General features: G+C 37.7%; 1 protein-coding gene across 1 annotated transcript; it reads left to right on the forward strand.

Moving 5' to 3' along the window:
• Window positions 1–1,069: 1,069 nt before the first annotated feature.
• Window positions 1,070–17,718, forward strand: LOC144635897 (uncharacterized). The gene is made up of 22 exons (XM_078495011.1): window positions 1,070–1,373; window positions 2,009–2,059; window positions 2,634–2,762; window positions 3,766–3,840; window positions 3,987–4,090; window positions 4,898–5,199; window positions 5,325–5,368; window positions 5,906–5,948; window positions 6,262–6,329; window positions 6,769–6,861; window positions 7,003–7,032; window positions 7,135–7,207; window positions 7,488–7,630; window positions 7,754–7,903; window positions 8,865–8,962; window positions 10,828–10,926; window positions 11,391–11,459; window positions 12,156–12,248; window positions 12,903–13,043; window positions 14,295–14,389; window positions 14,590–14,643; window positions 17,245–17,718. Exons 1-22 carry the CDS (start codon window positions 1,206–1,208, stop codon window positions 17,268–17,270), a joined length of 2,148 nt encoding a protein of 715 aa, XP_078351137.1. The 5' UTR covers window positions 1,070–1,205; the 3' UTR covers window positions 17,271–17,718.
• Window positions 17,719–17,912: the final 194 nt, after the last annotated feature.

Below are 17,912 nucleotides of genomic sequence, written 5' to 3' on the forward strand. Positions count from 1 at the left end.
AATCCCCTATTTAAATCAAGTCACCCCAAAAAAATACTTACCAAATTTTCCAACCCCAAAAAATCCCAGAATCGAAAATTTAAAACCCCCAAAAATCCTTTGATCATCCCCGTCATTTACAAGCTGGAGTACCCCCCTGGGATGACTGGTGTCATTCCTAAAATCATGGATTTTTGTTCTTTTATCCTTTCTTCAAACTCACATTTACCCCCCGCCTTAATTATAGAGCTTTTAACAGTATACTGCATGTTATTTCTGAATGTTACTTTATACAGAAATTAACTCATGCTGAAAGGTGTTGTAGATATAAAGCAGCCCCAATGTTGTGATGAACCTCAAGTGACTGACATATGAGACAAATGGCAAAAATAAATAGTTTTTCTCAAAGTTGTATCAATTAAATTATTGCAGTAACAATATAGTGAGATGAGTTATAAACAAGAGGAAGTTTCTTTTTCATACTCCCTGTCCCACCTTGACAAAATTATGCACCTATCAATGTTAAGCCCGAGGGGGGGGGGGGGTCGGGCTAACCACGGGAATTTAATCTTGAGGTTGGTCCCCAGGGTAGGGATTTTGATCGTACTTGATGGCCCCAGGGTAGGAATTTCAGTCATATATGATCCCCTGCAACGAGGTTTGAAGGACATCTGACCACCTCTCATTGCTCCCGGGTGGGGATTTTGACCAATTATTTTGTCCCGGGAGTGGGGAATTTGAATTTTTTTTATAGAAAATGTCAAAATCCCCACCCCTTGCCTGACCCCCCCCCCACCGCCCCCTTGGGCTTAACATTGATAGGTGCATTAAAGAAAAATCGAAGAGTACATTAATAAAATTAGAGATCATACAATGTATTTTGTACATTGTATTTTTCCCTAAAGTCACCAAAACAACAAATTGGCAAGTGTATGATACTTCTTTTTCATATTATCTTGGAACTTGTTAAAATTTTAAGCTGTGACCAATTTCTCTTGTGTCAATCACCTGTTGCTTGCATTTGGCCTGTTTCTTTGTTCACGTAACAAAAGTACTAATTAGCCCTCCCCTCCCTGGGTGGTATTTAATTGTAAGCGTTGCGTAGCAACGGTCCGATTTGCTCCATTCCCGCACAGCACGCGCTGTTTGTTTTGTCGAGCGCAGTGTAAACATTTTTCACTGTACTCAAAAACGTAGTATTTACAAATCAATTTACCGGGATTACGATGTTTTCGGGAAGTTTAAACAAGGATCTTTACGGCCCGTCCCGGATCAGTGCAAGAACAGGAATCAAAGATGTTCTTTTGCGCGATTATGTGTTGCAAGAAGGAGAATGGCATTCCGAAAACGAGCAAAAGAATTCTTGGAAGACATCATTTTCGATTTCTTTTGAGGTAGGCGCGAGCCAAAAGTCTTCTTTTTCAAAAGACAACTTAAAAAAAATGCATAACCAACTGTGATTGTAAAGATCTTCCGAAAAAAAGTAGAAATCAAACAGACTAATTCTTCGAACGAATTCGCCAGCTCCACGAACAGGTCGTTAAGGGTCAAAAGACTTGAAGGACCACACAAAAATTGTTTATTGCGCTCTCTCTTTTGCAGTGTTGGTGTTTTTAGAGATGTAGAATTAAGAATTGGTCATAATTGTATGCACTGCTTGATCATATGTTTTGTTTTTTCACTGTTAAAACTTCATAAGCTCAGCGCGCGCAACATATAATAAGTTGCGATTCTAATGTTGATGGAATGCATGCGTGATCGACTGAACAGCTTCCACACAGCGGGGTATTGATTTCCTGCTGATTGTTCACGATCTTGAGCCTTAAAATACAATTTGTTTCTCTCTATAAACAATCACGAACACTTGTTGTAATCAAAATAATGTTACATGTGAATGGAAAAAAATTGTGTAGTGCAACTTGAATTCTGCGAAAAGCGCCTTAAGCATTCCATGTAAATTACGACGTACGTCGACGGAAATTGATTTTGCAAGTAAATGTGTTGTTATTTCCTACATTTTTTTCGTTAGAAACCTGGTGTGGATGAAAGTATAAAGCATGGCAGGAAACTGGATGTGCGGGTAGGCAGCCATGCACTTTACTTTATTTTTTTTATTATTGTATTGTTAATTTTAGCAAGGCTTTAGCAAGGCATTTTGTTAGTTTATATGAAAAATTTTTATAGTTTCTTTTTTTTTCTCTGCAAATTTTTTTTTCTTATAGCTAATTGTAAATAGTGTAGGTTTCGTTTTTAATTTTCTAAAGGTTGTAAATAGGTTCTTATTTTTGTATCTATTGTAATGTTTGTAATGCGCATTTGATTATTTTATAGAAAATGCACAATATAAATATTAAATATTATTATTATTTAATTGAATGTATAGGGTGCAAATAAAGTTGTTGTTGTTGTTGCTTAAACAAAAGTTTCAGGTTTTATAGATAATGCCTGCTGGCACGCAAAATATGCGTAAATCATGGGTGAAAATGATTTTCAAAACTTTTTGATACACCAAGTTCTGCCGATCGTGTGATTGGTCAAAATAAATGTTACAGTTATTTTACTTATAGTAATCAGTAACAGTTTAAGACATGTGTTTGTTTTAGAATTTTTCTCACATTGAAACTATGTATTTACATTCTTGTTTATATTGTTAGACAAATGTTACCAGTTTCGTACTGGGCTCAGAGGAGGGCCCCTTGCTGGCAACTACAACTAAGGACTTTGACGACAAGCTCCAGGGAGCCCCCATTAAAGCTGCTCCAAGCCAATCAACAAGCATTGCTGTAAGTGATGTAAAATTCCGTGTATGATAAACTTAGGGACTGACCATTATTTTTTTGGAGGGGGGGGGGGGATGAAAAATATTGAAGAAAATTGTTTGCAAGGCCTGGAAAGACAAAATAATTGTTTGCAAACACATTATGTATAACAAAATATAGTAAGAATTTCGAAAAAAAATGTTTGCAGAGGTGCATTAACTAAAAAAAAAAAAGTTTGCAGAGGAAAATTTTTCATCCCCCCCCCCTCCAAGAAAATAATGGTCCGTCCCTTATCATCCTCGAAGACCCAGGGGCAGTTAGTGGGGGTGAGAGAAAGTCAATTTTTTTTGCTCGTATAGACTTTCTCTCACCCCCATTAACTGCCCTTTGTTCTCTTGACTGTTCACAGCCCTTGATTTTTTTTAAATTTTTGATTGATGAGCAGGCGGTGAGAACAGTGAGAGAACTGGATGTCAGCACAAAATGGAAGGAGCAAGGGGGTGTTGAAAAGTAGAGAGGCTGTGAACAGTCTACTTGTTCTCCAAAGATGTACACTTATTAGCACATTATGCCTTGCTCAAGATGAATTACCGTCGATTGCATCTACCTGTGAACGCACGCGCTAAAAACATGTTTTCAAATGACATCAAACGTCAGCAATTCAGGTGTCAAACTTTGAAGTTTAGCAGACCGAAACGCGAACTTTTGCTCTCAAAATACTCACCATAAACACTAAGTACGGGCGAAACTTTACGCTAGAAATGATTCCAGTGAACCTGTGTATGCATATCGACACAGATCAGCATCAGTTTCTCAAAAGAAGTTTCTATATCTAATCTTTCCGCCATTTCGAAACCGGAATGTGTTGAACTTTCGGCGCGAAAGTTGCCGTTACGGTCTGCTAAACTTCAAAGTTTGACAGCTGAAACGCTGACGTTTGACATCATTTGAAAACATGTTTTTGGCGCGTTTGTTGACAGGTAGATGCAATCGACAGTAATATTTACATTGCCTTCTATCTTAACAGGATTTTGCTCCTAAGTACATGACTGATAAAACATTTGGCAAGTGTGGATCTGTGTATGGCAGTGTGTTTGCAAAGGTAATTACATTTCAATTTATTTGTATTATTTATTTAATATTATTTTGATATTTAATATTTATTAATTTTGATATTCAATGTTTAATTTATTATTTTAATGTTAAATATTATTAATTATATTATTATTACTAATTTATGATTTACAGAAAGACCAGGCACATGGCTCAAGTGCAAAGAACAGAGCTGAATGTCAACAGCATACTGATGATCTGAACGCCACTCATTTTCAATTTGGAACTGATTTGAATGGGTGAGTACAGCTCACTGTTTTTGATTTTTGCACTGTGTACAATATAATAAGGTATAGATATAAAGTCTGTATTCAAGCCTAGTGGCCCATCTGGCCGGAGCTTTAATATCCCAGTTTCATTAGCAATGAAGTGATTACTGTATTTCAACTCCCCCAGTGCTGGAAATTACTGTTGGTCATCGGACATTGTCTGATCAAATATGCCAAAATGTCCAGCCAATTTTGCAATATGTTCGGACATGATGTCCGAGAACTTACGTGACTGTGTCTTGGAAATTTAAAATGGGAAGTAATGTCCGACCAATTTTTCTTAATATGTCCGTTCAAAATAAAAGTTTGGAAGGACACATGTCCTGTTAAGTAAGAAAAATTATTTCCAGCACTGTCCCCCTGTAGTTGGATGGGATGCTAGTCCATTGCAGGGTTACCCCCAGCAGTGACTTCACCGGTAGCCATTTATACACCTGGGCTGAGATAGTCACCATGAAAGTAAAGTTTCTTGCCCAAGAACACAACACAGTCTCCGGGCCAGGGCTAATTGAACCAGGACTGCTTGATCTGCAGCCCAGCACACTCACCATCCTAGGCCACTCCCATGAAAGTCCACCAAAAAATTGTAGCTTAGAGTAGGAGTACTTCTACTCCCCCCTGGATTATGCTATGCTAGTCCAGTGCACTAACCGTTTGGCCGCGCACCTCCCACACTGTCTACAATACGTTACCCAGAAAGTGTTATGTGTTTAGACCAACCTTTAGTTCACACAGTTGTTGACAGCTCTGTTTCATTTGTTAAATACAATAATTCAGATATGGCACAGAAACAAGACATTCCTTCAAGAGCAAGTTGGAACACTCACCAGAAGATCTTGGCTCTACAAACAAAGCTTCCAAGACAGCTTTGCAGGAGACCTACAAATCAAGCGTGTTTAGACATGGTGATTGGAATGTGACTAAACCACAATCCACGCGGCACTCGGTCACATGCAATGATTTCCACATTAAACCATTTTCTAGCGAGACTAGTGGATTGAAAGATGCAGAACAGCAGGCTGAGGGGAAAGGAGATTTTACACAGAGAGAATCAGAAGAATTGCCAGTCAATCCCAGAGGTAAAATCATGTTGTCTCCTAGCTGACTTGACTCTAATATTATTTCGTAATTTTATACTTGAACTTTAGTGAACATTACAGTCTTAATTATTTGGTAACAAAATGATTTAAATTTGTTTTTACAGACAACCCCAGCCATCCTTACTATCAGCGCAGCACTCACTTTGTGGTAAGGTTTATAAATATATGCAGAAATAAATTAATATCTTAAATTACTGTCAAACTTCTTTAAATTATATGGACACCAATTCAAGGAACAGAAGAAAGAGTGTCCATGTAATGGAGAAGTCAGTGTAACACAGGTAGAATTTCTATGAATTTCTGGTCTTTTTTTTGGACCAAGTGCGCTTTCCATAATCGGGACTGGTATATATATTATAGAAGTGTCCATAAGGAGAGGTTTGACTACAGCTACACATATGTTTAAAAGGCCATAGTGTTGTTGTAGAAGATAGATGATTGGTAGAAAATTATAATCTTTGGCCCAAATATAAAAGGAGTTAGCACATGTACATTTAGCTGGCATGAAACATACAGACCTCTTAGTGGTGTCAATATGAGATACTGACTGTGGTACTTACCAAAAAAGCAGCTTTTACTTTTAAGATGTGAAAAAAAAAAAAGCTGTTATAATGTTGCGAGTGTTTGTTTTTGTCTTAAGATAACTTTCCTTAATATAATTTGTCATCTGTTTCTCTTATTGCAGTTAGGAACCAACACAAATGACAGAAACTCACTTTACTACAAAGGTAAAATGTTTTTCAAAATTAAATCAAGTTTGTTAGCCTAAAAATGGAAATGCTTTGATTTATTTTATTAATAATTTTTTAGGTTTAGACTCCTACATTAATTAAACAAACTGTATTTAATTTATTTTATATGTGTGATAAGAACATTCTCTAAATTAGGACTGCCCAGCTCTGGTCAAGATGGCGGGCATTTAGCAGTGTAGATAAACTGTCTACTATAAAAATAGAATGGCCAGTGAGACTGTTCAACAGGTCATGCTATGAACTGACTAACATTGTCTTCTACTAACATAATGTAATTTTTGTCCTGCAGATTTCATGCTTGGTAAGCGAGAGTGCCTGATGAAGCCACTTCCAGCTCCTCCTCCTATCTCTTCCAAGGTATTTAGCAAAGACGATACTCTGGTAACATGTCGCTCAATTTGGCTTTAGGTGTATCTAGTGGAGCCATGTAGTGGTGGTTCAGGCCCTTAGGGTATATATCCAGGCAAATATTATTGGTCTTGAAGAAGCCCTGTGCCTGATCATTACGGGGAAGTCCTTCAATTTAATTTCTGACAGCCATTATTATGTAAATACTGGGCAACTGGTACAGTCTCTTCCTTTGGCTTCTTATCAGTTCAATGCAGAACAGTTTTGTATTTTAAGACCTTGAAAATCATAATTCATGTTACCATCATTAATAGATCAGTGATTTTTTTTTAAAAAAAAATGTGCTGTGATTGATGTGTTATAATAAATTTTTTGACATTACCATGAGTTAAAACATATTACTGGAAGTTTCTTTGCTCACAGATTTATCTTGTTTTCAAACTAACAGGTTCTTCCAAACCTTGAGGACTGCTTGCCTTCTTGCTCAACCAACAAAGCAGATTTTGTTGACCACAAGACTCATATCAGGGAAATGGGACAGGTAATTTATGTAACAATGTAATAAAACTACTGATAACAGAATGTTTATAAAGTGATCCTCAATAATTTTGGAGTTTAAGAAGTTCAATGGTTAGTGTTACACTCAAGGTGAAGAGATTCAATTTTATTTTTTTTATTTCAGGGAAGAGCTGCTGAAACAAAACTGAATCGCGTATGTATCCTTCTGGATTTCACTCCTCAAAAGTTGTTTTTATATGGCTGTGTGTAAGAAGGAAAACTAATTGGGCAAAATTCTTTTTTTCTTTATCTCCAGGATCGTCATAATACTCCAGCTGTTGTGCTAACATGTGATGCGCAGCGTCATCCTGGTGAGAGACAGGCTTCAAGTAAGTGGTTCAGGGATACAGTGCCGCTTAAATAACTCAATTCATGCATTGCTTGGCTTTTATAGAAATAAATTGCTCTTGAATGGATGTTCAGTCCTTTGATGGTCTTTGATCATGATACAGTCATGTTACATTAAACCAATGAACTTACAAATTAAATTTAAAGTTAATGTTAACATAATAAGTATGTAAAAATGCATGTTACCGGTATTTAATGTTACTGGATTTTATTTTTGTTGTAACAATATTTTTGTTAATTCATGTGTATGTGGTTCTTTAGTGACAGGGGCCAACTACCTTCCTCCACCTAAGGACCTTCCTTATTTGAGCCCTCAGAAGGAGCCCAGAAGTAGATATCGATATCTGGACAGTGATGGAGCCCTTCTTAAAACACCTGTATGGCCCATTCCTTCTGAGACTAAGGTGCGGTTCTATTTTGTTCTGTTATGCTATAACACCGCTATTGTGTTTTAATGTAAAAGAAAGTGATGTCTTTCGATTCTTGCCATGATTTAAAATCCTTGCTGTTTTTCTTATTTTGAACAGGAGGAGTTTATTCCTGTTGAAGAGCTTGTGAATGGCAATTCAACAGCCAAGCTTGGAGAGAAAAAAGCTGATTGTGAGGAGAGAATTCAAGATAACAGGAACACTCATTTTCAGTTTGGCTCAGATGATGAGCCCAAACACACTGAGCAGGTAATTCCCGCTTTAAGGAATACCGGTATGTAATATATAAATTAGTTATCAAAAGTCAAATTCTTCCAACTGCTATCAGTTGTAAAAATTTCAATCCGATCAGTAGAATTAATTTTGTTTCCACCGAGCGTTAATTTCAGCGACCGTAATTTCCATCAATATTACCCTAAATTCTGATATTTCCGTCCAGACTTCACCGCGGTCAAACGTCTCAGGCAGGTTTTCTTTCCATTTCGCTGTTGACTTTCTCCCCCTTTTCATTACAGCTGCAAACTGCCACATAAGGTTCCCACAGTAATGCTATAGGCCTGGCTTGTTAAGCTTACCGTATTTACTCGAATAAGCGCCGCCCCCGAATAAGCGCCGTCCTCGAATAAGCGCCGCATTTGTGACAAAAAAGTTAATAAGCGCCGCCCCCGAATAAGCGCCGCCCTCGAATAAGCGCCGCATTTGTGACAAAAAAGTTAATAAGCGCCGCCCCCGAATAAGCGCCGCAGTCCCGATGCGGCGCTTATTCCAGGAATTCCGTTTAACTAAAATCAGTCTAAAAACAGCTCTACAAAGCAAGTCTAAAACAAACTTGGGACATTTCTTTTTTATCAAAAGCGATGTTTTGCCGCTCAAAGTGATTGTTTTACCGCTCGCCCATTTGTTCTTCTATCGAACATTCTTACAACACGTAGTTCTGTAAATGTTGTGAAGGCTGCAAACTTTGCCAGGACAGCTAGCGCCACTTCTTTCTTCAGCAAGAGACGAATACTGAAAATCAAAAGACGCTATTTTCAATTACTGTAAAAGGTTACATTCTTTGTGGCGCCCAAATTTTAATTAAGCGCCGCCCTCAAATAAGCGCCGCCCTCGAATAAGCGCCGCACTTGAGGGGCAAAAAAATTAATAGGCGCCGCGGCGCTTATTCGAGTAAATACGGTAAGTACGATCATAAACCTTTGTCTTTTTTCAGCATGACCAGTTCTTGTCGTCACTGCACCTTGATCCGTCTCTTCCTGCCGCTGGGAAAAGTGAAGGACCAGAACAAAAGTACTCTCATGTCTATCCAAGGTCAGTCTAATGAGCAAAACTTTTTTTTACTTTTGATGAACATTATTAAATTAACAACATCATGATATCATAGCGAGTGCCATTTGGTTTTGCAATTTCGGGGGTGGAAGAGGAATTATTGGAACTGACTTATTCATTATTCCTTCACATTTTTCATGACCTATTCATTATTCATTTTCAGACTTTTTGTTATTCATTATTCCCTAGTGCCTAAATATAGTAAACCTTCATTTTGTATGGGATGGGGATGGAATTTGATCGACAGTGCCTGAAAAATGCGTTTGCTCTCCTTCGTTATCAGTTATTTTTACCCTGCCCCCCTTCGTAAATCGTTATTTTTTATATATGACCCCCCCTCCCCCAAAAAAATGACAACGTATCAAGCTAAATTTCGAATATCAGACAAAATTGCAGTTTAAAGTGCTAACAAAAATACTGTAGTCGTATTAATGGAACGTGATTGTCACTGTGTCGATAACTGTGGGTCGGCTTTTCATACAATTAATTATTTTGAGTGTCCCACCCTCTCTTTGGCCTGAAGATAAAAGATAATGTTTGAGCACGGTGAATAACCACTATTCATTATTCCTTTACTTGAAATGACTTATTCATTATTCCAAGCATTGAACCTTAAATATTCTTTATTCATTTTCTGTTTTATTGTTAATATCGCCAGTCTTGATGTCCCGTTTACTTGACACATCAGTATTAAGCAACGGTTTCTCTTCAGTTTGGGGCCCTAGTTCTCGGCCAGGTCCAGTTCTCGGCCACTTTGTGTTCAACGCGTTTTTTCGCGCCCCAGTTAAATTAAAAGAAAAAGTTATTGCAATCAAACGATAGACTGATTTTTGTGCACTAAGTGTCTTGAGTTTGATCCTTCAACTCGCTAAAGAAAGCTCACACGTCGAGTTTACGCGGAGGTAGGTGAATTTGTTTTCCCGAAAACTTGTTTGTTTACGGCTCCTTAAAATTTATGGATGTAGTTAAATTCGTATTTTTTCCAAAAGCCCTTACCAAACAAGCTAATTTTTGGCATGTTAAACGTAGAATAATTCAGCTTTCTGCTTAAGTTAACTTTTCGTTGAACCGTTGTATTTTTTGGTCTTAATTTGCTTCGAAATTTTTTCGTTCGACATTTGAGTATTTGCCAGTTCTCGGCCACGTCACCCTGCTCGCTATCACACTATCGCAGCGCTTTGGTTTTTAATATAATTTCATCTGCTGCAGCCAGAATGAAAGAAAGCAAATTTAAAAAATAAAGTTCAATTAAATCTCTAAGTTTTGAGCTGACTCTTGTCTTGTCTATTATTTCTACAACACCAAACTCTTTTAAGACTTTTTCACTCCAAAATAAACCATCTAAATGCATTGGTCACACAATGCAATTCCGAGGTTTTGCCAGAACCCGCACATAGGCAAGCAACTAGGCGCGTTAAAAACCTTCTTTTCTATTAAAAGTAAAAAAAAAAAAACTCATAAAATAATTTGGGATCGACATAACTTAAATAAGTTTACAGAGTGATTTTATGACTGTGAAAATTAATTGAGCCTTTTTATACAGAAATTTACGCACAAACGTTTCGGTGGACGAGAACTGGGCCCACAAATGGTGCTTTTATTTTTCATATTGCTCGGGCAAATTAATTATTGACCGGTCGATAGCTTTACACCAAAAAGCTGAATGATGAAGCTACCTCTGGGAGAAATTTCAAGTTTCATTGGTTATTCCGAGGAAAGAAATACAAGTTTACGTCTGAAGTGGCCGAGAACTGGGCCCCATACTGTACATCTACTTTCACCAGTCGACACTTTATTAGTCATAAAGAAAAACGTTATTTTTATTTGTTTTTTATTTTTTTAAACAGTGAATCAGCAGAACAGGGAAGGCATAGTGTGTCAAACATTCCTGCACGGGATAAAGTGTCCTTGATTGAGAATCAGATGGAACAATTAAGTCAACAAAGGTGAGCAACGGTTTACTTTCAAATAAGTAAAATACCAGCCTTTTAATTACCGGTGAAGTAATTGTCTGAGCAATCTTTCTCGTGTATAAAAATTTCTGAACCAAGTGAAAAAATCAACATTTCCCGTATAAGCGCTTATAAGTATTTTAAATTATGAACCTTGCAATTCAACATGGAGAGTTTTCAGGAGTATTCCAAAATTATTCCTGTGACTAAATTCCGTTTCTTTCACGGTTTGTCCAGCTTGCTAGTCAATTTTCCCCTCGTTATGAATAAAATGTAATGTAACGTTAAGTTTATTTTAAGTTACTTTACTTTTGTTATGTTATTTTATTATGCTGTTGCTACTTAGTGTTCTTGCATATGTTTATACGGCCAGAGTGCTCTTACAAAACCGTAAATCGTGTGTGCGCACTGAAAGGTTTACATGTTTTCCTAACCCTATAATTTTTTCATTTTCACAGATTTTTTAACCCACGAGATCCGATGAATATTCACTTGCGAAAAGCCTTCCTGGAATTTGACACAAGCTTGTGAGTACATTATAGTTACCTCTCACCTATTTCGCACTTGCATTTGATTAAATTTCGCGATTGACCTCCCATAGAAAGTGAAAAAACAACACAAAATGGAATGATGTCTTTAAGAGCGTACGATCTTGTGGAAAGTGAAAATCGAAGTCGTAAGCGGAGTCACAAGCTCGACGGAATCAGAGTCGGAAGAATCGGCGTAAAACCAAAACCAAAGTAATTACTCTGGCCAATCACAAAGGGCACAGACAATCTAGTGAACCAATCAAAACTCGAACCAAATACATGTAGCCGGCACGAAGCGCTGGAAAACGTGCGCGAGCGAGTCACGATTGGTTTTGGTTTTAGTTCTGATTGGCTGAGAAAGTGGCGCGAGATTTTTAAGGCAATCACTAAGCGTAGTAATGCAAAACCAAAGCAAACGCAATTTACTTTCGACACTCAATTGAAAACCGCTCTATGAGGGTGCATGAATGGTTACTCCAGTGAAAACTAGATTGACGGAGTTGCAAGACCCTCTGAGTGCTTCCTTTTTGCTGGCGACTCGGACAATCTAGTTTTCACTGGATCATTAGCAACGGAGTCATATGTGGAATCGAAACTCTGCTTACGATTCTGTCGGTTTGATTTTAAATAGATCCTAACGCTCTGTACTTCTAACTTGAAATGAGCGAGTTTTTGCGTTTTCTCTTCATGCAGAAGTGGTACAATCTCCAAGGACGACCTGAAACGTGTTCTAAAAAATCTTGATATAGACATGGACCAGGACACATTTGAAAAACTCTGTGAAATGTAAGTGAAAATTATCTCATTCGTTGTCGTTGTTTTGAAATTCGTTGAAAAGGTACCATTTGTCTGATCTTTGCTGGTACAAACTGCTTCATGTAAGCTTGCATACCCGAGAACATCCCAGTTGCGAAGAGCGTGGAGCTTACCCTCCGAGCCGCGAGAACTATGGGGCTTCAGGGCTGTGTTCTAAGGGCGCCCGGGTGCCACAGGCGACTAACTTTTGTCTTTGGGCGACCAGATAATATTATTTCTTTCATATAAGCTTTATGCTGGGCACCCTGGATCTCATAGCTTGGAACCTTTCGGCTCCTTGTAAGTTTTCTTTGAGCACAGCCTTGGGCTTACCCTCAAGACCGCGAGGAGCATATATGGGGCAAGCACAAAAAAGTAGTCCCCATTTTCTTCGCGGTCAGGATCGTGACTCACGCGAAAATTAAGCAACGCAGACAAAAGTCTAGGAACGCAGGCTAGCTCCATGTCGCATTTAAAAGCGAAGGTCCAATGAGAGAATTTTATGGAAGATTAAGATGAATTACTAATGGCGGTCATTAAAATTTTAGGCACGTCACAATTCCTTGAAACACGTGACACTTCCTCAGAGTGAACTTGTAATTGTACACTGTCTAACCAGGCTACATATTACATGTGATATTTCAGATGTGATACAAATCATACCGGGTACATCGACTACCAAGAATTTGCCAAACACTTGACGAAGGATCTCCCCCTGAGTCGGGGAATGAAACCCTCCTCATCATCAGTGATGAAAGCGGACTACTGCCCACCAGAACAGAGAAGGTACAAATAAAGTTCATTTTAAAATGCAAACCACTGTCGAAGCAAGTTATACTACCTTATTATAGGAATATAACGAAGCATGGTAACAACGCGAACAAAATCATTTTTATTTACGCGGTTTCTCGATTTACCCTTGGAGATAACAAACGTTACGGAACTAAAAACATTTTAAAATCAATATTGAATGACGATGTGTCAACTGACTTTGGCGTAGAGGTAGATAACGTGCAACTTTAGTGGAAGTAAAGGTTTCTTAAGGTGATTCCCTAGTATTGCATTGCGCATCCTTACTGCGCAGAATTTTACGCGTAATTAGCGCGCGCACACAAACAAATGGCGGCTTTTTCTATGCGGCTTGGCTCGCGCGAGGGAGAAATCATCGTTTTCTCGTAAACGAGTTCGGTGACCTATCATTTTTTCTCTTAGTTCGAAAGTAGCGATCAAATTCTTTCTATAAAATGAATACAGATCAATTTCTATGGCAGAATAATACATTATCACCGAAAACGTGCACTTTCAGCAGTACTCGCAAAGGAAATATAAGGAATTATATGGTAAATCAAGGTCTTCCTGCTCCTAAACGAATACGGTGACCCCCTTTTTATTTCAAAATTTAACTTCCCTTAAGGTAAACAACCAACTGGCAAAGTTTGGTTGGAAATCTATGAGCAGTTATATTTCTAGGGAATCACCTTAAATAAAGATGCTGTAAAATAAATTAAGGTGCATAAAATTAACGCGAATTTTTGAAATTCGCGTTTATAACATGCATTGTTAATTTTCTATAATAAGGTAAATGTTTGTATCCTCTCGTAAAGAAGACGTTGAACGAGATTTCAGGGTTGAGTTCTTATGCCCAACAATTTTCTCTAGTTCAAAATTTTATAAAGATAGGTCGCAAATTTCATTTTGCCTGGTAATAAAAAACAGGGTTGTCACAAGTCGGGAAATGGTCAGGGAAAAATAAAATTCTTGAAGGTCTGGGAAAAGTCAGGGAATTCTGAGTTTGAGTCGGAAAATTGACAGTTTAAACAAACGTCAGCAAAAATTGATTAAAAAATTTAACACCTATGATTATCTCAGTGATTTTTTTTTCGGAAGCAGTTTCATTTAAATAGTCGCAAGCTGCAGGGTGTTATCCACACAAGTAAAATTTAGACCTCCTTTGAACAGGACAAAAACAGCGCCAAAAGATTTGAACTACGTTAACTGACTTGAACTTTATTAATCGTCTGTTTATTTTCTTTACAGATTCACGTCTGCTCAGTTACGAACGATAGAAATGTCTAAGAGGATTGCACCTCTATCAGTGAACTCGCACTACTTCCACAAACATCACTCGGGAGGTATGTGGCTAATTTCAATATGTACATGTCAGTCAGTCCGTACGTCCGTCCGACAGTCAGTCTGTCTATCAGTTAGTAAATAAGTCAGTCAGTCAGTCAGTCAGTCAGTCAGTCAATCAGTCAATACTCTCTCAGTCAATCAATTAGTCAGTCAGGCAATTATTTTGACTGTTGAACAATCTCTTTTCCTCTCTCCTCAGCGCCTCGTCTATCGACTACTGCTCAAGATTTCGTCAGACCTGACAGAATGCCAGGTAGGCTAATTAGTGCAGAATGCACTATTGTGATGGTTTGGTGGGTTGGCGTTTGCTAAACCCCTAAACCACTAAACCACTAAACCACTAAACCACTAAGCCACTAAACCGCTAACGCGGTGTAAACTTTTAATCACCAATTAATTAATTAATATCAATTAATTAATTATTTGTAGGGGGAGGGGATGGAGAGCACCGACGGTGCCGTAATCGGGGAGTCATTACGATACTTACATTGAAGAACCAATTTTTTTTAGAAAGCACTATGCTCCTGTGTAGGAAATTAACCTCGCGATAGTCTCACACGAACATTGCGTTTTTCTCTGCAGAAGGATAACTCCGTGCCCCAAGTTAAAACACAATTTTATAGACAGTAGGCGCAGAGAATAATTATATGGCATGTTTTTCTAGAAAAGGTGATCTAGCATCAATTTGATAACCTGATAACATCTGTTTATATCAATGTCGCCTCTTGCAGAAAATAAATCACGTTACCATAAACATCATGTTACATCCGTTTTTGACAAAAACAAAAGTATTTACATTTTTGAAAAAAAAAATATCTCGTTTGCTTTTCAATAACAAACTGAAATTCAAGCTATCGAAAATTAAAATAACAGTGACGTTTTAGAAATTTTGTATTAAAGCCTAACGTGGGTGCTTTTCAATGCGGGAATCTGAGAATCCGTGGCGTTAATTTAATTAGACTTAAAAGGCATCACAGCGACTGCGAGAAAAAAACAACAATATCATGTTACATCCGTCACTTCCTTTCCTTTTATTTGTTCTCCATCGGTTGAACTAACCTCCGTTTTATTTTGTAAACCTCTGCCGCTTTAGTTTTGAACATCTGTACGGTCCGACATTCTTGAAAGAAATCTTCACACTACGTGCTTCGGCTTCAGTGAGGAGTTGACTGTTCAAGCGCTCTAAATCGACCCCGCGTGAACACAAGCTATTCTCCCTCGAAATTTAGTCACGATCGAAAAGATTCGAAGACGGAAGAGGTGACGAATATAAAATAAAAGAAATAACACTTTCATTCCCAATAATCTTATTTTTTTGTCCTCCCCTCAGGCGCTAAAGCACTAGGTGTAACTTTTAATCACCAATTAATTAATTAATTAATTTTTTATTTTGGGAGGGGGGGGGGGGGGAGCACCTGACCGTACCCGTATAGAGCACATTACGTTACTATATAAGATCTCAAACGTTTTTTTCAGAAAACCCTTTGCTCTCCTTGTGTACTACCCCCGCAGCGAGAGTCTACGTTTTTTTGGAACTACATGAACATCGCTTGTATTGCGTGTTTGCGGTAGGCTGCAGACTTCTTGGCGCCAAGTAAAACCGCAAATAATAAATAAGAGAGAGGCGGTATTAGGTATGCAAAAACTTGCACCGGGATTTTCGGCGTGAACATGATAACCAGGAAAAAATTCCTAGTGCGTTAAAAACCTGTCAAAAATATTTTAAATATTAATAAAAAAAATGTACGAGCGCCGAAAACAAAAAAAAAAAAAGGCGCATTAAGGAAGAAAAAAGAAAAAAGTGTATGAAAAAGCGAAGGAAAGGGAAAGAATACAAGTAGCGAAAGCCGAAGTAAAATAAAGAAATAAACACGAACTATTAAAAACTCTTCAATGTTCCATATTGCATCTGCACTACCAAATCATCGAGATTTTTCTTCACAGTGTCAATGCAATGTTAGGTATGTAAGGTCAACTTGATTTGTTATTATGTTCTCCTTACTATACTACAAGAAATGTGCGGGGGCCAGTAAGGAGAAGATAAATTTTGTCGTCAGAGCTTTAAGTTCCCGTGTCACCAATTTTTTTTTTTTTTATTTTTCAAGTGAAAGTCCACATTGAAAAAGGAACTTCTGGGAAAAATAATTTGATTCGAACAAAACGCGAATTTTTTTTATTAATTTGTAAAGCCTACTTTTGTTTGGTACACCCGTTCCGCTGATTGAGAAAGCACGGGCTCGCCGATGACGTAGTTTCAGAAACGCTTGTTGCCACGGCTCTTGTATTTACTATAAGCAAATGACGCTAGTCGGCTAGTTCTTGTGTATATTCGACAAAAACACTTTTTAGCCAGTCACTCGATGAACTCCTGGAAAGATCTCTCTGAAGTTTATTTGGATCTGCAGTCGCGTGTTCCTTATCTACGTCACAATTCCTTTGTGACCGAGAGAATAGCGACCTTCAGATTAGACTACGTATACGAATTCGTGTGCCTCCTATAATCACTTATCACACCAATTTTATCCCTAACGTTTATTTATGTGTTAGTCAGCAGCAGGGAGGAGTTATAGTTTGTGGGAATATAATTGTGTCGAAATTCCAAATTCGTACTCCTACTCGATCTCGTACTCGTAGTCAAATCTGAAGGTCGCTAGTACTAATACGAGTGGTGTGCCAAAATGGCAGCAAATTTTCGTGTTAAAAAAAAAAACATGAAAAATTTGCGTTTTGTTCAAATCAAAATTTTTTTCGCAGAAGTTCCCTTGCACTTGAAAAACTAAAAAAAATTGGTGACATGGGCACTTTGAGGTAATTGGTTCAACTGTTAATAAGTGAATTTTATTTTATTTCGCAGGAACTCCACCCCTATCTGCCCGATAACATGGAAAAACACTCACTGCTTGTTAGAAACATCACACGGTTCGTTATCATTAGGGCTGTGGCTTGCCGTCCGGCAGTTATGTAGTTGTTTTAGATGTGTGGCGATAAAAATGCCTCCTGAGTTAAGGTACTTCATGGCGTTGAAAAAACTACGATCAAGGGAATTGCATTAAATTGAAACGCAAAGCGCTTTCACTGCGTGAACACCTTGAGATTTACCTTTCGAAAGGCATTATGAAAGTAAAAAATTGGAGACAACATTTCGGGTCGAAATTCGAAAGCGATTTTTAGTTACACAGAAATCTAATAGTTGTATTGCATCACAAGATTTCGAATCAGTCGATTACGTCTCCAGCTACATGTAAGGAGAAGGCGATCATATCAATTTATAAAGACTAAGAGTTTTAATATAATATTAAATTGGTAAATAAAAACCCGTTTGAATTTATATTTTAAAATGTATTTTGCTTGTCATATGGTAAAGTTTTTTCCCACGACCTTTGTATAATAATTTCTGAGATTTACGCAACAGAAATAAATTATTACCTCTCCACTTATCTCCGGGAAATAAAAACGATCATGAACGGTAAATTTGAACTACTTTATAAAAATTGTTTTTATAATGTGATTGTAAATCTGCCT

This window comes from Oculina patagonica, chromosome 13, assembly GCF_052425735.1.
Source record: "Oculina patagonica isolate OP01 chromosome 13, crgOcupat, whole genome shotgun sequence".
Taxonomy (NCBI): domain Eukaryota; kingdom Metazoa; phylum Cnidaria; class Anthozoa; order Scleractinia; family Oculinidae; genus Oculina; species Oculina patagonica.